Source organism: Abramis brama (genome assembly GCF_963993115.1).
Source record: "Abramis brama genome assembly, chromosome: 3".
In the NCBI taxonomy this organism is placed as follows: domain Eukaryota; kingdom Metazoa; phylum Chordata; class Actinopteri; order Cypriniformes; family Leuciscidae; genus Abramis; species Abramis brama.
In genome coordinates, this window is record NC_139965.1 from 29,341,053 (window position 1) to 29,365,831 (window position 24,779).

At 36.2% G+C, this 24,779-nt stretch overlaps 2 protein-coding genes across 14 annotated transcripts in view; both read left to right on the forward strand.

The window, feature by feature from the left end:
* The first annotated feature begins 905 nt into the window (after positions 1-905).
* Positions 906-12,612, forward strand: aktip (akt interacting protein). Of its 8 annotated transcripts, none has more exons than XM_084109003.1 (11): positions 918-1,010; positions 2,403-2,506; positions 3,631-3,706; positions 4,213-4,418; positions 5,340-5,404; positions 5,856-5,956; positions 8,882-8,970; positions 9,160-9,258; positions 9,678-9,785; positions 11,298-11,398; positions 11,602-12,612. In XM_084109003.1, exons 3-10 carry the CDS (start codon positions 3,692-3,694, stop codon positions 11,368-11,370), a joined length of 756 nt encoding a protein of 251 aa, XP_083965129.1. In that variant the 5' UTR covers positions 918-1,010; positions 2,403-2,506; positions 3,631-3,691; the 3' UTR covers positions 11,371-11,398; positions 11,602-12,612. The 8 variants fall into 8 exon arrangements, with proteins under 8 accessions (XP_083965123.1, XP_083965129.1, XP_083965125.1 ...); XM_084108999.1 differs by having other exon boundaries at positions 11,298-11,358; XM_084109002.1 differs by lacking the exon at positions 918-1,010 and adding an exon at positions 1,401-1,557.
* A 1,412-nt stretch (positions 12,613-14,024) lies between these two features.
* chd9 (chromodomain helicase DNA binding protein 9) overlaps positions 14,025-24,779 on the forward strand; it is a 72,945-nt gene continuing 62,190 nt past the window's right edge. For 5 of the 6 annotated variants that reach the window (XM_084107753.1, XM_084107757.1, XM_084107756.1 and 2 more), the window contains exon 1: positions 14,025-14,137. The gene's annotated coding sequence lies outside the window, so the exon portion shown is untranslated. Of the gene's footprint in view, positions 14,138-14,305; positions 14,651-24,779 lie in introns of those variants that run through there. The other variant, XM_084107755.1, reaches the window with a different exon arrangement.

Consider the following 24,779-nt stretch of genomic DNA (forward strand, 5'->3'; position numbering starts at 1 on the left):
TATATTAACAGACTGTGTTGAAAAACAAAATGGAATCAGATAATGAAACAATAATTAAGTCAATAATTAACTTCCACTTTCAGTCCTGGACAATGTAATTTCCCTCAATTAGGTAAATCGGTGAAGCGGTAAATTACTTTTTTCTTTTTTTCCTCTATGTTCCTCATAAATTATTATTAGGCATATCCCTCAAGAAATCAATCAATCAATCAAGCAGGTGCCAAATTTTACAGTGCAATTACTCCAGAAGTAAACAGGAAAACTCATAAGTTACTGCAGTAGGCCACCATGAAATTGTCTATAAAAACATTCTGACCATGTAATGACAGCATCAATGACAGTTTTGCCAGAAGGACACGACTACTTTTCAAAGTAAAAGCCTAGTATGTGCCTATTTAGAGAGGATTAAATTAGGCAGTTATTTGGGGAGATTGTTGATTTACTTTAATTCTGAGTATTTGACTCCCTCTGTTGTCCTAAAGGGGGCATTGCAAAACCAGTCACATCTCTTGCCAATACCAATGTATGCTGAACATGTATTTATTCTAAAACCCTGGATGTGGAAACTTTCTTCTTTTTTTTGTAAGATAACTGATATTTCACCTGCAAAAGACGTGTAAAAGCGCAGGAATATTTGAAGTATTGTTTTATAAAACTAATATAAAGAAAACTATTAGACATCATATTATTATAACAAGTAATGTATATTAAATTAAAGAAATGGTTAACTTTAAAAGTTTAACTGAGGCTCGTAATTAATTGACCTCTTATTATGTATTAATAAAGCTACCCAAGAATCTGTTTTATAAATTCACATTAAACCACGATTAAAGGGACCAATCCTAGCTTACTACCTTGGTCTGATATGATATACAGGGAAAAGCACCAATAGAATCTACCGTGCGTCTCTATAAGCCAATGACAGAACGCGAATCCATTCCGTGCAGTCAACTGGGAGGGTGGATACTACGTGTTTTAAAAACGTGTGAAATGTCCTGAGTTTAAGCACGGTAAGTTTCTCAAACTCCATTGTAATGTAGAAATGTTAATGAAAGTTTAACGGAGATACGCAATGTATTGTTGTACTGTTTACAAATCGCGTCCGTTCATGCGCTCAGCTCACAACTCGAGGTAACAACACAGGAGGTAACGTATTTTGTCAGCTGATTTAAAACAACTTTCCGACACTTTGCGGCAGATGCCATTCCTAGACTTTAAATGATCTAAAATGATCGGTATGTACCTAATATTTGCTGTCTAAACGTTAACCTGGAGACATTTAACCTTGTGGTTTTTTTGTATTTAATATTTGATAGGGTGAAGAGCTTGTCAATCACAATTAAATCCAATCACTGCCCCTCAGTTGTGTTTATGTCCCGCCTTTTCCTGTCAAGTTAGTTAGAGGTGTGTTCAGTATTTGTCTGAGATTATTCGGATAACAGTGTCGTCGGTGATTTGGTTAACAGTGCGGCATTAAAAAAACACTCTCGAACTATTTAACATCTAGACAAGTTACTGTGTGACATGTCTTCTACCAGGTGACAGTATTTGTCGCAGGTAAGTGGAAGCCCGTTTGTTACGGAGGTTTTGCTAAATGAAGGCTAGTCTAGTCCAGTTACCGTGTCAGTACCTTAAACCCTGCTTTAAAAACTGTGTTCTCACCTAGAGAACACTTTATTAATCGCTAAAGTGTACATGTCATGAAACAAAGCTGTCTGCAGTGGGTGTCAGGTAAACATGAAGGCAATTGTCTTACGAGTCAGAGCTCTTGTTTCTAGTTGAGGCGGTTCTTCCTGTGTGCCAGGCGTTGACATCTGTCATGTTACAACTGAAATTTCACCCACCTTGGTTATAATTGTATATGTATTTTTTAGTTTAGGTTAATGTTTGTTTCTTAAGACCCTGCTAGATCTGGCTCTAAGTGATAAGTGAAATAAGTACAAATTGTTTAATAAGAATAAATAAATACAACATTAATTAATAAGTCTTAAAGTACTATAGGGAGTAAAAAAATGAGTAATGTAATTTTCTAAATAATGTTTTACACACATTTCTAATATTAATTGTTCACAGTATAAATTGGGTCTTTATATCGCTGACTGTTAGGATGCTCGTCCCTTGCATGAGGATGATCATATTTGGGGGTCCATGGCATCTAAAAGATTGAAAACCCCCACATTATACTGTAGCTCACTGAAGTTCTCACTAGCACCGACAATAACATGGTTATTGGGGATTGGATTGCCACCAGCTGCCATACAGCATCAGGTTGCCCATTGTGTTCTTCAAATATTTAGGCTCTCATCAGCACTTCTCTCTCTCTCTCTCTCTCTCTCTCTCTCTCTCTCTCTCTCTCTCTCTCTCTCTCTCTCTCTCTCTCTCTCTCTCTCTCTCTCTCACAGCGAATTCTTCGGATGCCACCAAAAAGTGGACAAGCATACACCCATCAAGAGCTCAATGAGTAATGAACCCATTCTGGAGCATGTCGACAAACGCTGGTCGTAAGGTAAAGTATGGCAGTCCTAAAGGTCTGAACAGGCTTTAAATTTAAGCCAGAACCTGGCCCGTACCTGAGAACGCTTGACTTGATCCTGTCTGACCCAACCGGTGCTGTTAAATTTGAGGCCTGAATCCGGCCCGAACCTGTCTGCCGTGTTGTGACCGAGAGAGTGCGTTTTAGTTTAATTTTTTCAAACCTGAACCGACCCAAAAATTTTACGTTTTTTCGGGACCCGTTGAGCTCGGGTCTTGTAGCAGAACTCTAGGCAGTCCACCTCTATGTCTTGTAAATGACAGTACCTTTTACATGTGATGCAAATATATGAATTTAGTGGGCATATATATATATATATATATATATATATATATATATATATATATATATATATATATATATATATATATATATATATATATATATATATATTTATATTTTAAGATTTATATATTTTTTATAAATCTTGAGGTACTGCCTGACATTGTTATGCAGCATATCCCAATGTCCTTTACCTGAAGTCTATTGCACAGACTAAGAGGAATGGAATGGTTTACAACAGGTGACTTCAATAAGGAACTCACGTGGGAGGCTCAGGGTTTAAAGGTGATTTCGCACAGATCAGCCTCTCTAAAGTCACAAGCTTTTGTGGTGGAGGAGGGCGTTTTTAGGCTAGTGGCTCACTCTCCTAAAAAAACATTGATTAGTTTTGAAGTTATGGTTGTTTTAAACTCTTGCTGAAGTCTGAGAATTGCAGTCAATTAATGCTTTCAACTTAGAAAAAAAGTAACAGTTTGTTTGTTGCAAACTACAGAGGTGTTGTCGTCCTAACTTTGGTGTGGCGTGGCGTCACAGCTGTCATAAAGACGTTAAATTCAGCTGTTTCTTAATAGATGCTGACTCATGACCCAACTGCTTTGTCTCATTGATTTATGGTAGACACTTAGACTAGCTGTTTGTAATTTCTTTGAAAGGTGTATTTTGACTGTATTCTATGATTATTCAGCTGTAACTTCTTGTCGTTGGCTTTATTAGAGGCTATGTGCTGTATCCGTTTGCTGTGTTAGTTTCCATTTAGCCCCTACTGCTTGTGAATTTCTGGTGTCTGATATTTACTTTCGTCTCTTGAATTATAGTGAGGCCCAGATGGAGTCTGCAGGGTTTTTTTTCTCTCTGTGCTAAGAGAAATTCTGCATAATGGATTCAAATGAGGTAAAATGTATTAGGCGAGTCTAACAGTTCTAGATCATGCTTATTGTTAGATTAATGCATAATCATTAAGAAAAAAGTTTAAAAAAGAAGAATTAAGAAAAAAGAAACAAACTTTCAAAGGGTTCTCCAATTCTGAGTTCTGTGATATGGATTTATAGTGTTTATAATGGGTGAATAGCATGACTTGGCTTATCAAGACATTTCACTCAAATTCAAAAGAAAATTAAATATGATATTGTCTTTTTTTTGTTATAAAGCTCATTCTCTGATTCTAGTAACTGTTTTACAGTTAAAAAGTATAACTGCTTGTTTCATTAACTAGAACATTTACTGCAATGAAAATGTATTTCTTTGAAGAAATGGTCTAGAACAGTAACGTTATTAGGCAGGTTGAGTACTAGCGAAATTTGCCCCTGGGAATTCCAAATGTTTAAACCATTAACACTTGCAAACAAAGAAAGAGTAAAAAAACTATAAGTTTCATTTGTTGGTGCATGTGTGTGCAGAGATCTGACGCTGAAGAGCAGAGTGGTCCAGGGGAGCAGAGAGCCAGTCCAGCTCGTCCTTCGTTTGGTAAGAAACAGCTTCCCTCCATCCCGAAGAATGCCATCCCCATCACTAAAGCTGCCTCTCCGGCCTCAACACAGTCTGCCAATGGCACCCACGCCTCGTACGGCCCTTTCTACCTGGAGTACTCGCTGCTTGCTGAGTTGTGAGTGATGCCCCGTTCTTATTCATTGACTTTCGTTGATAATTGTACATGAGGAAGTTGTCACACAGCTCCATAAATAGAAAAATAAATTATTGCTTGTTCTCACCAAAAGTGACCTTCATTGGACAGACTTACAGTACCTGTCAAAAGTTTGGAAACGTTACTTTTTTTTTTGGAAAGAAGTATCTTATGCTCACCAAGGCTGCATTTATTTAATTAAAAATACAGTAAAAACAGTAATACTGAGAAAACAATTATTTTAAATTGTAATAATATTTCAATTTGAATACATTTAAAAATGTAATTTGTTCCTATGATGACAAAGCTGAATTTCCAGCGTCATTACTCCAGTCTTTAGTGTCACATGATCCTTCAAAAATGTTTTTCAATGTTTTCAACATTGATTATAAAAATAATAAGAAGAAATGTTACTTGAGCACCAAATCAGCATGTTAGAATGATTTCTGAAGGATCATGTGACACTGAAGACTGGAGTAATGATGCTGAAAATTCAGCTTTACCATTACAAGAATAAATTTCATTTTAATGTTCAAAATTAATGTTTTTACTGTGTTTTTGATGAAACCCTCGTTGAGGTTTTTGCCTGCTGGATGTGCACACTTTTTGTCTAATTCCAATTGTACAGGAGATCAGATCCACAGGCTTCCACAAGGTTTTGGGCAGTAATAGTTGTGACTTCTTAGTAGTGTTGATTTAAATGAAGCTGTGACTATAAAACATCCCAAAACATACCCAAGATAGAACAAGATTTTATGTTAATGTAACCTAACCATCTAAGAATATGCATCACACCTGTTATTCACATTTGTTATTCTGATTTTCCCATCTTTAGGTTATGCAATATTTAGATTTTTTGGTGTATTGTTGAAATGGACAATTGTGACCATGTCTCTGTTGCAGCACATTGGTGATCAAGCAGAAGCTCCCTGGTATCTATGTACAGCCTTCATACCGATCAGCACTGAGTAAGGATGTCTTCCTCCACTCTCATGCAGAATGTTCTTATGCTGCATTCCATTCAACTCCAAAAGAATTTCCAACTTCCTGCCTGGAAAAGTGCAACAGAATGTGCAGTCAGTTAACTTCTACTTGGAACCTTGTGTGGAATTCTACAACTATGTCATGATGAGGATGCATTGTCACGTGAATATGCTGGCGTGATTAATGATAAATGCACACATTCAAGGAAATAAAATGCAATATGTTTAAAAAAAAAAAGCTAGGATTGGTGGAAATTTGTTTTTGAATGGAAGGCAGCGTTAGTCATTGTGGGTTTTTTTTTATTGCAGTTTTTGTATCAAATGGATAATGTGTGGAATTATTAATGTCCAATAACTGAGCTGAAGAGTTAAATTGATTGCTGTATTGCTGATTTGCTCTGTCAAGTATACATCAATGTCTATTTTTTTGTTGCAGTGTGGTTTGGTGTGATTTTCATTCGACATGGCTTGTACCAAGATGGTGTTTTTAAGTTCACCGTCTACATTCCTGATAACTACCCAGATGGAGACTGTCCTGTAAGTACAGTATACACTTTACTCTTTTTACTCTTTCCACTGAATTTTTTGTCGTAACATGACCAGGGCACTGCTACTTGTGTTCATTCAATCCATGACTTGTTGTGATGTAGAGATGATATGGTATGAAAATTACATATCATGGTTATAGTGATCAAAATGATCAATATTATGTGCTGGAAATGTTTAAAAAGTACTGATACACACAGTGAAATCATTTCACCAAGTTTTATATCAAAAACTGACACACAACAAATAAAATTAGCAGCGCTGTGCACTTTATTTATTTATTTATTATTATTTTTTTTTAGATAAACATTAAAATAATAACATTACCAATGACAGACAGGTTTTAAGTTTACGAAAACATGTTTGTTGGTAACTTGTATCATAACATGTTATCTACCAACATGTACTACATGTTTAAATAAAGTTTGACAAAAAGTTTCATAAAATGATAAACCTCACATTTCAAACCTTTTTGTTTTTTTAAGAAAAGAGAAGATTAATTAGTTAATGATAAATGATTTTAGGCATTTCATCTGCTCTGTGAATAATTCTAGTTACCTTATACAGATTGTTTACATTTTTAAAATGCACATTAGATTATTTTCCATCAGCTGGTTACAATTTACAACATTTGAAATGTTATGTTTGTCATGTATAGGTCTGTAAAAAACAACAACAACAACAAAAAAAACGTGGTGATAAACAGCTTTTCTATATAATTTTTGGTTTCTAGAAAGACACCAGATTCCACCTCTGCAGGCTAATTTATTGCCTAAGCTAACCATAGTAAAGACAGACCTTGCTGTCGTCTTTATTCATTGTTTTAATGGCAAATGGAATGTTGAAATGCTTCAATCTTAATTCTGTAACAGTGTTACTGATGATGTGATAACATCAGGGTGTGTCTAGGTACAGAACATTACTGGATGCCTTGGCTCTGAACAGGTTCAAGGAACGAAAACAAAAAACAGAAACGAACACAATTTTTACAGGAACAAACAAAAACAAAATCAAGTTTAACTGTTCTGAACAATTTAAAATTACCATTAAAGGCAGGGTAGGTAGAAATGGTCTAAAAATTTTATTTTTCAAATTTGTTTAAACTTTATGTACATATCAATACATAATTAAAATGTAAGTACTCTGAAAAAGAAAGTATCAAAATCGAGTGTCTGTAGACCTCTCACGACTGTTTTAAAGACATCTCATTATTTCCATTCACTCCACCCCCTCATTTCTGTGCTTCTTCCAAAGCCACGTCCCCAAAACACATGAACGCGCGACTCCGACCGCTGAGCTAGAGGACGCATTATTTACCTGAGACAAGCGGAGGGGAAGGGGCATTTTTTTGCCTGGTTTGCCTTCACTAACTGCATATGCCGGTACTGTAAATTTAGATTGCTCTTTCTCTGCCATTGTTTTGGTATTCCTAGGTTCAGTGCCTTCTTCTTCTTCTTCGATAGATTTTATTGGCAGCTTGCAAACATAGTGCATTACCGCCATCTACTGGACGGAGGTGTGATCAGGTTCCGTGCCTCTCGCACTCCTCAAATCAAACGGTCGCGCGCAAGTGGGTAGGTGCTGTGTGGCAAAAGGGTGGTTGCCATGGTTGCGAGAGAGTGACAGTCGCCTAAGCCAATCCTTTGATTCGTCCCGAATCGAAATAATGAGCTGTGTTTAATACAGATTAAACGGTCTAGAGTCACTTGATTTTTATACTCTTTTTTTCAGAGTTCTTACATTTTAATTATGTATTGATATATATAGAAAGTTTTAACAAATTTGGATCTTTAATTTTTAATAAATCCTACCTACCCTGCCTTTAACAACATAATGTTATTTCATCGCTCTGTTTAATATTTTAATTTGGCAGTCAACCAATCTTGAATTCAAATAGTACAGCCTATGCAAATGTAACGTTGATGCATCCAATGCGAGTGAAATGCCCTCGCTCAGCTGTCAAGTCATCTAAGGTAAGTCGCAGTAACAGTGTGCTAGCATTAGCTTTTGGATCTCGGTAGTTTTGAAAATGAATGGCAGGTAAAATCCAATGTGGTTGTGTGTGTTTTAAACCAGCAAAAATTGCAGGTTAGTGTAGAACCGCTACTATTCAGGAAATAAATAAAAAAAACAGTATTTTTTTTATTAAAGTTAGTAGCGTGGCTTTATGTATGGTCAGAAACTTGCGTGTTATATTATCAATATTTTCCAGCGAATGTTGGAGATTTGTTTTGTTGAGGCAGTAAGTGGATCGCATTACATTTATCAACTTACAGGTTACAAAGTTTATTGTAGCTATGTGGGCACTCAGTTTTTCCTGTCGTTTCATACACTTAGCCAAAATGTTGTGTTATAAAAGATGAAGTGCTATGCACAGGCTGAATTGGATATGACTAGACGGCAAGTACCAGACTAAGACCCTCTGCTCCTCAAATACATAAAACATTAGCCTTTACAAGCATCGTGTTTTTTTTTAATAAAGAAAATACTGTACTATTTAAAGAACAAAATGTGTGCAGCACTTAATCCACGATTGAGCCTGGTGGAGCTACTCTGAGGTTTTCCAGAAAGTTTGAGGATCCACTAGAGTTAGTGTTGTTGAGTCAGCAGAGGTGTGTTTATTTTATTTACATTTCAATTACTTGCTCAATGAGTTTCTTATTCCAGGTTTGAAAAAGTCATATAAATGAATAAATACTTAAGTCATAGAAAGTCTATTGGATATAACAGAATATAGATAAGCTTATTCAGTAATCGTGAATGTCTGGAAAAAATGATCCAGAGGGTTCCGAAACCTTTTGAACAATTAATTTCGAAGTTTTCACTGTGGCCGTATCTATTTGTCCTCTCAGTTTGCAGTCATCAGAAGAGCTAATATATTTTTCTTTTCTGTTGCGTTTATGCGTGTTCTTTCAGAGGGTTGTTTTCGACACCCCAGTTTTCCACCCACTAGTGGACCCGGTCTCTGGCGAGCTGGATGTGAGAAGAGCTTTCACCAAATGGAGGTCTGTTTAAAAGGAAATAAAGCCCTGCTGTCATTTTCAATTGTTTAAAGTACTTCATTGGCATGATTGTGTCTACATATAATATTTCTAAAGCTTTATAGACAAAATAAGTAACGACAAGGGAAAAAATTTTTTTTTTGTGACTATGGGGAAAGGATTTTATTTATGTATATTTCTCTGATTTTGCAGACGAAACCACAACCATATCTGGCAGGTTCTTATGTACGCCCGCACAATCTTCTATAAGATCAACACCATGGATCCGCTCAACCCAGAGGCTGCTGTGCTGTAAGTGGTGAATTCTGTATCATTTTTGTAGTCCCCACAGTTCTTGTTCCAGAGTTCCTCTTCCGAGCACTAACACTTGTGACAGTCACTAGATAAGAGTGTCAGCCACTGAAATTGCTTCTGCTTTACAGTGAGATGAAGTTATCACAATCTCTCTTTCTTTCGTGTTTGGGCATTGCTTATGTTAGTCTGAGCTTATTTTGACTTCCTGTGCATCTGAAGACATATGGTGTTTACAAGCTTAGTCCAACCTCAGACTTGGCTTCACACTTCAAGATGAAAGCTTGTTTAGCTTTTTTTTTCCCCCCTGCATTCATTTCCTCTTAGCTGTGCCTCCCAGTAGTTATAAGATTGTTTTGAAGTCCTGTACTTTGAGTCTTGACTGCTTTTACTTACTAATATCAATGCTGTCTGTGCAGGTATGAAAAAGACATCCAGCTCTACAAAAGCAAGGTGGTAGACAGTGTCAAGCTATGCAATAGTCACCTGTTCGATCAGCCCAAGATCGATGACCCTTATGCAATAAGGCAAGTACAACACTCAGATGTTGTGTTATGGAGTTTTCCTCCATAATTATGGTCTCTTAGGCTATGTTTTTATTATTTGAGACATTATTTGATTTGATATTGTTGCGCACATGTAAACAAAAAAAATCTGCACAAGATATTTCACATCCGTTCAGAGCCTCTATCAAATGTGGTTTCGGATGCATATCTGATATCTGGACATCTGACCTATGTCTAAATTGGAATTCCAAGCTACCACAAGGTGAGGGACAAAGCGAGGCTTTTCTTTGTTGTATTATGCAGCCAGCGTTCCTGTATGCGCTCGTTAAAACTCACTTATTTTGAGGTGAAAACGTTATTATATATATATATATATATATATTAGGCAAGATATTGCACACACAGAAACATTCAGGAGCACAGAAACTTGTTGTGAGACTCTGGCCCATTAATTTTTATACATAAAATAGCTTTGCTACTGAAAGCTAAATTATTTTTTTCAGCAACAAGGTGATAACGTTTTTGATAGGGGTGACACCGGCTCAATTTTTTTAGCTGACTAGTAGTCATGCATTTAAGCCATTAGTCGACTAATCGCACGTTTATATTAATTTAACTATTTTAATATATACTGGGGGGCGAAATGTATGCCGCGCACATAAAAGCTTGCTGCAAAGCACTGGCAAAAGCAATGATTATGAATGTGTTGGTGAAAAAATAGCAAGGAGACATTTTAATTGTTTATTAATAAACTACTGTTTTCTGAGTCTGTGTCGGCTGCAAAGATAAAGTTGACGATGCTGACTCACCATTTCCGCATTATAGTGAACGCACCTTTCATATGGATTACATAATCAGAGAGTATTTCTTTTCGATTTGAATTGTTTCATTTAAAAGTAGGCATTTCAAGCTTCCTATAAAAATATTTCTCACTCTGTGAGGCAAGTAGCCTATACGCTGAGTGTCGGTTAATTTTTATGACGTACTCCAGTTCACGGAGAGTGAGACGGCAGAAATCGCATCCTGTGTGTTTTCTTTATTTTACAAAAGCACAATTTTTTTTTAAATTATTATTATTGTGAGCCTACACAAATAAAAGTAGACTATATTAGGTAATGATCTGTCTGTCACTGACTGCATGACTTCGTCACTTCCTGTCAAGGTTTTTTTTTTTTTTTTTGACTAGCCAACTAATACAAATTTGGTCGACTACGCCTCTTCTCGCCGACTAACGTTTAGATGACTAATAGTGGGCAGCCCAAGATTTTGAAGCAATTAAACTCACAGCTGAAAAAAACTAAAGCGATCACTGCCAATGGAATTTATTCTAGTTTGTACAGGGATTCATGTAAAAGCAGATATAAGTCTTGCAGTGCAATTGCAGCCGTACTGTTTGAAACCTGAAGTCATTCGTGAAAATGAAACCAGGAGTTTGTGTTGTTCATTGAGGTTGAAAGTTCAGCATTGAGTCATCAGACTGGACCTCATCTCATTTGTTTTTCTGTATCTAATATTTGCGTTTTCTCTCTGCAGCTTCTCTCCGTGGAATCCAGCGGTGCATGAAGAGGCAAAAGAGAAGATGTTTGCACATAAAGTGAGTGTGTGACGCTCCCCTGACTGCTCCTCACAACCAAGTAAAAGCTGGCTTCTTCCTGGTATCTAATGCATGCCTCATTTTAATTCAGTAGCTTGTGTGTGTGTGTGGAACACTATTTCCGCTCATATATCCTGTTGTCTTGTTCTACGTACTTGTGGGTTGGTTAAAATGTGAATTATTGTGAAAATATGAATTACAGCCTCTGTGTTTGTGACCAATGGCCTTTTCTTGTTGTTACAGCGGCGACCAGATGATTATAACAAAGGATTGCCAGTGTCTGGGCTGTCTTGGGTGAAGCCTGGTTCCACTCAGCCTTTCAGCAAAGAAGACAACCCCCTTCAGACGTGAATCTTCAGTGCTTCTGTCTGTCCACCAGGAGGGGCGCTATGCTACTGTGGCTGCGCCGAACCACATGTATAGAATTCTGATGCAGTTCTATGAACTTCATCTTCATTTGCAAAACCCTTGCTCAGCTTTAAAAGAAAATCATTTTAAACTGCTTTAATGGGTTCAGAACTATAGACATGTTCCCAGTATAGAACTAAAGACCCCACTCGTTCATTTCAATGCTGAGGCTTGAACGCACAGATGGCACAGAGATGGTTCTAGCCAATAATGTTACTTGCACATGTTTTCAGGCACAACAAACCACCTCACTTATTTGTGTAGGTGATGATCTTCTAAATGATGAACTTGGTTTTCTTACAAATAATTTGATAGATTTGATAGTTTCCTTTGGTTTTCCTTTCCCCACAAACTTGGTTAGTCTTAATGTGAAACGTACACTAGCAGACTGGGACAGAATGCTTTTTTTCTCTTTTTTTGCGTCTTGATGTATTTGGGTTGAGGGTTTTTTTCTTTGTGTGTAATATCCTGTGTATGAAATGGTTTTAATGTAAAATACAGAGCAAGACAAATACTATTCAGTAAGACTAAGTTAATCCTTTTTTTTTTTTTTTTTTTTTAGTAATTCACTTTTATTGTGTCCTAATTAGGTTTGATCTAAATGGGTTTGATGTGTAAATAGTGGAGCAGTTCAATTAAATGAATGGCCTCAATAACAGAGTCCATAGCTCATTTATTTATCTAGAAATTTACGATGGTTGACATTTTTTAGATTTTTTTTTTTTTTTGCTGTTTTGGGCAGTTTCAGTAAGAATACTGATGTCAGCTCAGCTGTGTAAGTAATGTAAATTTTTTTTTTTTTTTTTATCTGTTAAAAGCCAATAAATGCATTAAGAATGAAACTGGTCTGATATTGTATTTAGTGGGAATACATTTTAGTGTTGATATTTGCAATAAAATGTTTTTCCTTTTATGGAGGATACATTATAAATCAAGATAATATAATTTAGTTCTGCATGGATCACACATTTGCTGTTTGGCATTTTGTGTATAACACTGCTTTTTTATTGGATTTGCATGCACGCACTGTATGTGTATATATATATATATATATATATATATATATACATACATGCATACATACAGTGCGTGCAGAATTATTAGGCACGTTGATTTTCTGATCATATTTTTTTTTCCAGGCACATTTTACCAATTCCAAAACACATTAATCGTAATAACTACTATTAATTTTTTATTTAATCATTTATAAGTGATATATAATTGTTCATGAAGGCTGGAAATGAAAAACGCCTTCTATTCAGGCGTGCATAATTATTAGGCACGTTTTCTTTTACAGATAAAATAAGCCAAAAAAGAGATTTAACTCGGACTTAAAAGTCAAAAATTATTAAATCCCCGTGAGAAGGATGCAATACTAATTCAGCACTAGAAATTGCAGTTAAGGCATGACCATTGGAAAGTGAAGTACTCATTGGGTCAGCAGGGTCAGACAAAAACAGGTGGAGAAGAAAAGACACGTTAACTGCAAAATAATTAAGAATTAAGTGTGAAACCATCAGGAACCCTTAAGTCTCCAGCGCCACCATTTTCCAGAACTGCAAGGTGTCAGGGTCTCAGAGACTTAGGTTAGGTAAAGAATCCTAAAAAATGACCCCCACAAGCTGAAGTGTAGTAAATAACATGAAGACTGTTTTTTATAGGCTTTATAGACAGACAGATTGAGAGTGACTATATATATTTATGTAGGTCTATATATAATGTGTGTGTCTATATATAGGCTTATTCTATTTTGATATGAAAAGTGAACTGTGGTACCTCAAACTCATCATGCTGTGATAAACTGGCGCTGGGTAAAAAGAGTCATTTTGATTACACTCCTTTTGCATTGGACATGCTCCAGTTTCTGCTGTATTTGTCAAGAGACAGTTCCCAAAAGATCCACCAGAGGTGATCAAATATCAGAGGGACCGACAGCAACTTTTCTCCGCTTCTCTCCTCCCACTGCTTCCACTACCATAGGCTGATTCACAATCGATGTAAAACCATCTCTGATTGGCTGACTTCCCGGCACGGCCATCTTGTTGTTTCAACTCTCTAACTTCACGTTTTGGTACTGTACAATCATGTTATAGATTACGAGTAACATTTTAAGGACATTATATTGACCTTTGCTAAAACTCAACCCGAGGACTCAAAACGGACGTCCCAGTTATTCCAAAGAAATGAATTAAACGCTAACCAATCACAGAGGACTTAACACATATGCAAATGAACGTTTTATCATCATCCTACGTCAGCAGCGCTGGAACCGCTGAGGTCGCCCAGTCGCGATATTAACTACGCCAAAACTTCGCTATTTTATTCCTCCGTAAATGATCGCGCTGTCGCCGGAGGATTTGGTTTCGTTTGGGTAAGTTCGTTTATTTGTTTCCTCTCCTAGACTAAAGATAATGTAGATGGTTATAGAGTGCGACAGTGCTGAAACTCAGGTGGCTGTCAGTTCGGATGAGAGAGAGAGAGAGAGAGAGAGAGAGAGAGAGAGAGAGAGAGAGAGGTTCAGCTGCCTGAAGGGAATCCCAGTCTGGATGGAAACACCCGTAGCACCTGAACTTAGGTAGACTGTCACGATATGAGCTCCACGTGAAAAGCACGACACGGACAGGAAGCAAACGGTGGTTCTGAACTAACAGCGACCGAGCACACTCCAGAAAGTAGACCAATTGCTGTCTCCCGACGAACGTAACAGGAAAAAGAACAGTTTGTATTTCAAGGATTATCATGTCCCTTCGCTGTCTTGACAAACTTGAAGAGGACACGCGTTTAAAATTGGAAATGCTCCGGTGACAAGGCTGAAACGCGCGTTCCAGGTGATGTTCTGGATGGTACACTGATTTCATCTGTAATGGAGTGTAGATTCATACAGGTAACGTTAATCTGCGAAGACAGAGGTGGGATTACAGGCTCGACCATTAGAAGATAATATCAGTAATATTAAGAGTTTTCTGACCTACGCTCAAAGTAGCCTACAGTACTGTATATAGAGGGATTCTTCAGTTAGTCACTTTTGACAGCTTTGTGAATCATATTCAAAATGTATTAGTAATTTATCTAGTAAAGATTTGATCATGACGGTGATCAACCTTCAAGTGAATTTTGGTTGGCTATATTTGATGGTGTGGATTTTTATTGATTTATTTTTTATGATGGTGATATCAACAATTGCTAACAGCAACTTGTGTTAGAGATGGATGGTTCATTTTGATCTTATAAAAACAAAATTGTTTTTTTTATAAATTCAAATTCTCAAATACTTACTGATTTTTGTAATGGCAGATCATAATGTAAAATAAAAAAAAAAAAAAAAAAAACATCCTTAATTGGAGTTATAATGACATTGTTTTAAAAAGTAGTTTTTTAAGGGGAGGTAGAGGGTGGGAGTAAAGAAACATGTATTAAAGCTGTAATAATATATTGAAGGATCCATATTCATGCACATGTACAGAAAACCTGGTTGTACTATTGCACTTTTTTGTGTTTATGGGACCTCCAGAGCTCAGTTAGATAGCCTATTCTTCTCTCCAACACTTTGTTTATTTCTGCCACATGCTTTTAGTCTATATAACTCACCTTAGTTATAGAGGCAGCGATCAAAGTCTGCAAATATTCATTATTAGTTTCAGCTCTATATTTTCAAATCAGAGACCTCACTAGTACAGGTTAGAAATCTGAACCGAGATGCTGCTGGCACTCTGTGGCTGGTTACAACTTAGTCTAGTTTTGACGTATAGGGTCACTAAGTTACAACTTGTGCACTACTAAATTTTTTTGCGTTGCACCATTAAACTTTGATAAAGCTGAACTACTCTACATATAAGCTAAATATTTACTGAAGCTTCCGATCAGGAGTAATGTATGGAATAAAATAGCAGACTGACTGCATCAATAGACATTTAGGCTACACTTGCTTACATTTTAAGAGAGAGAGAACATGATGCATGAATAAATCACTGTTTTAGCGGATCTAAAGCATCCTAAACAGCACACCTCTGTGTGCATTGGTCAATGTTTTGCATGTCAAATGAAATCAGTCATAGTAAATAAATATGATTGCTTATGTTTATTTTTTTTTGTATCAGCATTTAGGCCTATTTCATTATTGATCCTCATTAATTTCAAATAAAAGTTTCTGAATGTTATTTACATATAAAATATCTGTTATGTTATTCGTAATATTAGCATCGTATTTATTTATCGTATTTATTTAATGGAAACTCACACATTTAAACGTAACTTCTGCTCATGTATTTAAAGTCTGCTATTGGATCATTGAGGGTAAACGTCATATGCAACTACGCATTATCTTACGGAGAGCTTACGACCTACTAGCTACGTTCTGCCTTAAGAACAAATGGTGCAACCAAATATAGTACGTTAGAGTTAGTTACAAACTAGCTAGTAATAATAACTAAGCCGCTAGCCTATATTGTGGACTTCGTTCCAATTTAAGTAAGCTTACAAATGGCTGGTACTGGTGTTGCTTCCATTTAGCCTTTAATATGTTCAGATAGACCACCTTGAATGCACTGTAAGGGGTTGTTTACACAGGAAGTAATCTTCCATGTAAAAAAAAACTAGACAGTGTACAATCAATGAAGTGTTGCTTTTGACTTGACACAGCATTTCAAATGCATTGTCTGTCTAGTGACGTAGAAAACAATTCAAAAACCAGATGGACACAAGAAAGTATCCTGTGTGAATGACCCCTAAGTCACTTTGGTGTGTCTGCCCATAAGTGCTCACATAAAAGGAAAAAAAAATAATATATATATATATATATATATATATATATATATATATATATATATATATAGAGAGAGAGAGAGAGAGAGAGAGAGAGAGAGAGAGAGAGAGAGAGAGAGAGAGAGATATATATATATATATATATATATATATATATATATTTCCTATATCAGTGTAAATATATATTATAGTGATGGCAAGGTGGGATTCACAGTAAATAAACAGAAACATGCCTTGTGCTTGTCCTTGACACCCATCTCCATCTGAAGTACTCTTGAACTTACACCAGGAAGCAAAATGGCGTTCAGTGATGAGTCAATGGAAGCTCCAGCAGGGACAGTATAATTTGAGCCCACATACATTTTCCTCTGCTTGAAAATGAGTCATGATAGAAGATAGAAGATAACTGAAGTACATTTCCTTTAGTTCTAGAGAAAGTCTTGTTCAGCCAGCTTTACATTCATTGATTCATTTTGTACATCAACTAAGAACTGCAACCGGTGCATTGTCAGTGGTTGGTACATGAGTATACTGTTTAGACTTTTCTGCATCAGAAAATGTGAATTTTATGATAGTATTATTCCCTATGCTGCCATGTTGTGCACCGGCAAGCAGCTGTTTCTTTCTGCTTGTCTTTTAAAGAGTGGCTTTTGTCATTCCACAATTAAAGCTGGTTCATTATTTGTCCAGTCTTACATAAGATTGCACTGGTCCATATTTCTGTTTAGAAATATGCTAAAAATAGAGAAAGGTTTGCTGAACATAATGTAACGATCATGCATTGCATCTGCAAAACCTGAATGGCCATTTGTTTTACATGCAGATTAAGCTTAGAATATATATATATATTTAAATATAAAATATATATATTTTTTTGTATAAATAAAGTTAGTCTAAGACTAGCCTTATTCTCATGCTGGAAGATCTAGGGTACCTGAAGTTTTTCACTTTAATCTTTTTAAAATTTATTAACTAGCTATTAGCTAGTATTTAATGGACCCTTTTCACAGACACTGATAATGCGTTTATTAACTTTATAAATATTGTATTTTTATATATATTTACTTTTCAAAATTTAATGAACATTTATAACACCCTTTGTGTTATATTACCTTGGCATTAAATAAATAAATACCAATTAACTGCTACAAGGGTGTTTCTAATACGACTGAGAGAGTGATGGTAAATTTTATATCTTAATCATAATCAGTCTCTCTATATATATATATATATATTTTTTTTTTGCAATTGGAGCAAACGGGAAAGCTAAAATCATAATTACTGTAGTCTTCCATTCACCTTTGCCGTCATCAAACATGCACTTAAACTTAAAAACACTATTTAATAACAGTTAAATGTAATCTTTAGCAAATTTCATAATAAATATCCATTTTTCATACTATACAATATAATGTTGTAATGCTTCAATTAACTTGTAGCATTAAATTTTTTCCCCACAATTTACCATCTGTCAGCCATAACAAGCCATTTAGCAGCTTAATCATATCAGTCAATATTGTTGACTATTGTTGTTCCTACAGGGATCAGGTGCAAGAAATTGCAGAAAAAGACAAAGTCGTAGCTTCCTCCAGTTCCACTTTTGATGTGGAAGTCGTTGAAACTTCACTCGCCACCTGTCATGTTGGTTAAAGCATGCTGTGCTGTGGGAAAATGAATCACTAAAAAAAGAGGTTACTTGATAGGGGTGGTCCAGGATCAGCTTCGCTCATCCAGAAAAACCCCTGACCATAGTCAAATACAGCTCTGAAACTGGTCTCGGGTCTCTTGCACCAGGCAACCTCTACAATACCTGCTCTTTAGATGAGTCACAGTTCAGCATATATGACTTGGCTGCTGTCACAGGACAATTTCACAACGGAAATTGTGCTGTCCAAGACCAGCAGCGCTGACACTCAACCTTGCCTCATCTTGTTGAAGTCACACTCTCTCACTGACGCTACAAAAGCCAGTGGATTCGCTTTTTTAAATGCATTGCATCACATCATTGACTCATGTTAGTGACTTTTTCATGAACCAGGGCTGTTAGGCATATTGCAAAAATGTAAATTGAATGGGACATTGTAGGTTACTCTATGAAAGAGACTTGTGTAAGATCTAATCTTTGAAGAGTGTGTGCTGGGGGAGGGGGTCACAGTGTTTTTCAGTAGTAGGAAGTTGCACGTGTTTTTGCTTGTACAGATAGTGCACGGCTAATGGCCTGAGACGGCACGGCTCTTATCAGTGTGTCTTTCAGCTGTGGACTGATGCTGTTTCCTGAAGACACTTCTTGCCTTTCTTCTCACAAGAAATGTTTCTGGCCTGATGCTTATCCTATGAAGCCAGCGGATATAAATCCGTCCTCACAGCCAAAGAGTCTGATCAAAACTGGTAAGCTATCTGGGCTTGGAAGTTTGGCAATGAGTGTTTACATAAATCGTTTCTGTGTCTGTGCCACAATGTTTCATAAGAACCACCGGTAAGCCATTGCTACTCCAGCTGCATGAATAGCCTATTAAAAAAGTCACAAATAATAATCTTAATTAATAGAATTTATATTAAAATAAAAATTTTCTGTATGGCACTGCATGCAATATTCAATGCAATCTACACACCAAAAATGAAATGAGAACCGTGTTCCTGAATAAATAGCTATTTTATACATTATATCAATTGTGAAATACTATTACAATTTAAAATATTTTTTTCTATTTTAATATATTTTAAAATGTCATTTATTCCTGTGGTGGCAAAGCTGAATTTTCAGCATCATTACTTCAGTCTTCAGTGCCACATGATCCTTCAGAAATCATTCTAATATGCTGGTTTGGTGCTCAAAAATCATTTGTTAATATTATTATTAAGTTGAAAACAATTGGTGCTGCTTAATGTTTGTGGAAAGCATGATTCATTTTTTTCAAGATAGAAAGTTCAAAAGAACAGCATTTTTTTTAAACAAATCTTTTGTAACATTATAAATGTATTTACTGTCACTTTTGGTCAGTTTAGTTTGTCCTTGATGGATAAAAGTATTAATTCCGTTTAGTACTGGCCTAGGCACTATACGGGGTCAACATACCAGTTTCAATTTTCGCGCATGATATGTATTTTTCAAATACCGCCATACCGGTGCGTAGCTGTCTGAAACAATTGCTGCATCTATTTGACAGCCATGAAGAGTGCTATGTAGTGTACATTGAGAGGAGACCTCTATTAACTGCATACCCTTCTTCTTACTAATGGTAATAACTTTATATCACAATAAACAACCCACTCAACTTACTCTCTTTTAACATGGCATATCCCACGTAGAGCCCCGACAGAATCACGGAATCCGGAAACGGAAACAGAGCTGCTCTAAGTTCACTTCACGAGCATTTCACCATTTCATTTGATTAAACTATCATTATCATATACACACAGAAACACAAAGGTCTTCTCAACAACCCTTCAAAACAGGCTTGCTGCGATACTCGGTTAACTTAACGGTGTTACATGGTGTTCAGCCACATACCGATTACATCACTTGCCCACCGCGGCACTGGCCCCACCATCGTTTTGATTTTTATGGTAATGAAAATAATTTAGTTCAGTTAGAGAACAGACTGTAGCCTAAAGTTTAAAAACTGAACATGTCTGCTCAAAGCAGTCTGAGCCGAATGCAATCGCAGAACAGATCAGCAGAAAGAGTGAGGCGAGCTGACTGACAAGACGATGGTGGTTAAATACAGATTTGGTTTAAAAACTAAATGTAAAAGAGATTATGCAAACATTAATGAGGCAATCTGTAAACTTTGCATGATGAAGGTGGCAGCATCGATAACACTTCTAATTTAAACATACACCTTCAAGCGCACAACAATGCATGGTGTATGCCGTGCTAATTCGTTTTTAAGTCGTCTTATTCGTTTTGTTAATAAAAGTTCTGTTTAATATAAGCGAGTGTGTCATTGTACTGTTTTGTTGTTGTTTTTCATTAAGAATAATAATCAACCTACCATTCAAGCAATTGCCGCCCCTGAACTGCTGCTAATTTGAAACTGAAAGTAAAATGCGCACGGCCACACGACATTCATAAACGACTTAAAAGTGAGGTGGAAAAGATGGAAAAACTCTTAACGCCTTATTATTACATTTTCATTTGAATAGGCCTATGTTTTAAAACATTAACTAAAATTGTTAGTTTGATAAATTGATTTAATTACCACCATTCATGAAAGTAAATTTGTATTTGACTGTACAGTGTTTTTATATTCTTTGTACTCCTGATAGTAAAATAAGCCACCAAAAAACCTATATACAGGTCCAGTCATAAAAATAAAACAATACAGTGATTGTCAGTGAGTGAAACAATTTGCTTCTTTGTTCCTATTTTTAATATCAAATACAAAATAAAATAGCAAAATACATATATTGGGATATATTGTTAAAGTGAAAAAAAAAAATTCATATTGTGAAATAAGTTTTTAGTCACATCGCCCACTCCTAAATGACAGGTTAATAAATGTGATAGATAAAATAATAAGCCTATATAATGCTCATGCCCTCAAATGAGTGCGATTTATTTTGTGACAAGCAAACTTTTTTTTTTGATGAGGCAGTTGCGGGCAGTAATAACTTAAATTTGACTTGATCCTTTTATCAATGTTTCAAACACCTCAATCTCATCTTGTTTAAATTAATAAATAAAACAAAGAATTTTAAGTTGCATGTTCTGTCATCTATTATTCAATTACTTTTCCTGTTGTTTTAGGTTTCGACTGTGGTATCGGCTCTGTATTGGTATTGAGATGTTTTAGTCATGTTTTGTAGAAAACGTATTATTTCGATATCGTGACAACTCTAGGAGGCAAGCAATGTGGTAATACTCTAAATCCATTGTAATAACTGAGCTGAGACTCATTGCATGTTTACACAGTCTCATTGTTTGAGCCTTGAATTTCAGCGCAAGTCAACTGATGATCAATATTTTATGTGTTTAACACAATGCACTAAATATATACACCTTTATTATAGAGAACAACAACAAAAAAACAACAAAAATCAGCAGCAAACATTTCTAGAAAAAAAATATTTGGTGCACAGTAATTTTATAAAATCGAAACATTTTAGCAGTTTTAAATATTGTTAACAGTAACAACCATGCGCATGCACAGTATAGGTGCGTATGGATTTGGATCGGTTTCATCTGACAAAAATTTCAGTATAGGACCCGATACTGATACTGAATATCAGATCTGTGTATCCATAGTTGCAATGATAATTGTAAATTGCCACTGATTCTTTACACTTTGGTTCTAAACATATTGTAAATTTAAAAGTGCGGTAGATTTAAATGGAATTGTGTAATCAACACTTAACAATTCCTTAATCAAGGCAGCAGTAATCCTACTGTAATTTTTCCAGTCCCATCCTTATACTCCAGACTTAAATATTTAAGAAACAAAGTGATTTATGTAGTCGCCTCTCTTATATAATATGATATAGTCTGATATCATATCAGTTTCTCCCAGATGACTTGAAAAGACAGTAAGCCTTAATTACAGTGTTCCTGCCCAAATGCTTCCTGCTTTGAGACAGGTGTGTACTACTTGCAAAACAGTTCACTAAAGCCAGCCCTAGATAATGGGAGGTGCCTTGTAATTTTGAACACTGGTGACAGACGCAGATGCGACTGCATTTATTATTGAAAATCCCTACACAGAGCTGTGAGTTTTTGGTTGATATGAGATAAGACTCATGTTTGAGCTGCTTTTTTCTTCTTTGAAATCTACCACCCATAGGACTGGCCCTCCATGTGTTTTCTTCCTTGCTTTTTTAAAAAATAAAATCAATATAAAATAGCTGTTACAGTCTATTTCAGATGGCAATTTTTTTTTATCATAGTCAAGATGTGACTTTAAAGTGTTATGCTTCCCTATGTTTCGACTAAATAATTATTGTAGGTATAGTGGGATAAAGGATGAAACCACAAAATGGTATTGTAGTTCTGGACCATGTCTTGGTTTCTGTGCACTGCCATTTTGTTTATCTGTGTGTGTTGTGAGTCATCAGGTCGTGACTGACCTCCTCCACAGCCGGTGTTGGTCAGGACAGCCTGTTTCTCTCTCACCCTCACTGTCCGGTTGTGTGTGTGTGTGTGTGTGTGTGTGTGTGTGTGTGCATGCGTGCATGAAATGGAATGAGCTGTCTGTATGTCCCACACAGCTCCTGCCGCTCTCCTGACCAGGGCTTGACAAAGAATTATGCAGTTCCCACTCACTCTCTTTCATCCATAACTGAGGGAAGTCTGAGGGGAGTGTGAAGCACCTGGTTTTTGTCTGGTGTTGAAAGCTCTTCAGCTGCTGTGCTTGTTGTAATGCCTGTTTCCGAGCTCCACTAATGGTGCCAAATGTTCCCTAGACATTCCTTCCCCTTTCACCTCTCTCAGGCCTCAGGGTGTTCTGGAAGAGTTTATGGCCAGAGTCTTACTTAAGGACATGGGCATGTTAGAAGAGCATTAATGCGGTACTGTATCTTGTTATGGAGTGATGTAACAACGGATTTGTATTTAAAGTATATGCTCAGTGCTTCTGCTAAAGGTCCATCTTCCTGCTAAGTTTATGGTGAATTCCATTACATTTCGGCAGTTTGGAATTCTCTGTTTCTTACTTGGGTAAATTCAATAGAACACCACTTGATGGGGAACTTCCTACTTTGAAAGTCTGACTATGCTGAGATGTGGGTGTATTACGTCATACAATCGTTGTGGCACCTGATCAGTATGTAAACATTCTTATATAAATGATGATAAAAAGTAGTGGTCGACCGATATTGGTTTTTTGATGGCCGATGCCGATATCTTAGAGAGCGGGGTGGCCGATATAAAGCCAATATATTATAATATATATATTATAAATCTGCAGTCCTGTTACAGTTTTTTTCACAAATAAAGTAATTGTTTAAAAATATATGACTATGTGAATAAAAAGGAAGTAAACACTGTAACAGGGCACTCAGTAATCTGGTAATTTCATGCGCAATGGTAATCATAGTTTTTCAAATAAAGCCAAGGTAACGCTTATTTTACATACAGCACACAGTGAAAACTATATGAATATGACACAGTGGGCAACTGGATATAGCACAGCATATTTTAAAATTAAGGAATTAAAAATTTTTCGATCGCGTCTCCTGTGAGGCTGATCTTCTGTTTGCATTCACTCACTTCGCACGGACCGACCGTCACTCGCAGTAACATGTTTATGCAGGCTACGAATGCACACTTCACAAGATATCACAGCTGGATTTCGATTAAATCTGCAAGGTTTGTGAAATTAAATGTTTATTAGATATTCAGAAATTTGTTTAAATGATGTAGATGCGCATTTGCTGAATGTTGATGGTAAATGAGAAAGTATTTTAGCCTGATTGTTTGCCTTTTCTATTACAAATAATATAAAAGCAAACACTTTACTTTTTCGCTTACCATTTACTTTCTTTGTTTACCAGTTCTGTCTAACAAAGTATTAGATATGACTGACAGAGATCGTAAACTAATGAGACGGAGAATGTGAGTGAGCGCTGTGTGATCAGGCGCTGCCGTTCTCTTCTCAGGCGCTGGTGTTCTCAGCGTCACCTGTCAAAATAAAAGTCCGGAGTGACGTCAAAATAAAAGTCCCGCTTCCGACACATCGGCCAATCAGAAAAACTTATCGGCTGATGCCGATATTTTAAAAATGCCAAATATCGGCCGATATATCGGCCTTGGCGATATATCGGTCGACCACTAATAAACAGTATACAACACAGTACATTATAATATTCTGTGTTGATAATCGTACATGTCCCAAAAACGAATGCTAGCATTCACAGTGCCATTTTGTTTCTGCATACGTCGCCTGACCATATAGTTATCGGTTATATGGCTAGAAGACATCAGAGATGTCAATCTGACTTGTCTTAGAATTACTGCAGTCCATTTAAACACATTTCAACTAGCTTAATCAAGGTCTTTGTTTTTTGAAGAATGCCATTACCTGTTGAATTTCTTTGAATTTCAGTTCAGTTCATTCCATTCCACTTCCTGTCATTCCAATTCAACTGGACTGTGTGGCAAATTCAATTTTGCCAATCCTGTTTTGAACTGAACTCTGTGTTTGTATGTTAAAAGCAATAATACCTGAAGTCTTGCGCTCTGAATACAGTATGTCAAATTCGACTTATATTAGCCAAGCTCAGAGATCTGTGATGCAATTATGTGGTACCAATGATGT

Excerpts from the sequence above, each read along its gene's own strand:
- aktip (XM_084108997.1), top strand. The coding sequence starts at position 2,465 with ATGAACCCATTCTGGAGCATGTCGACAAACGCTGGTCGTAAG. Across the intron at positions 5,957-8,881 it reads ACCCAGATGGAGACTGTCCT|AGGGTTGTTTTCGACACCCC; the intron begins GTAAGTACAGTA and ends GTGTTCTTTCAG. Across the intron at positions 8,971-9,159 it reads AGAGCTTTCACCAAATGGAG|ACGAAACCACAACCATATCT; the intron begins GTCTGTTTAAAA and ends CTGATTTTGCAG.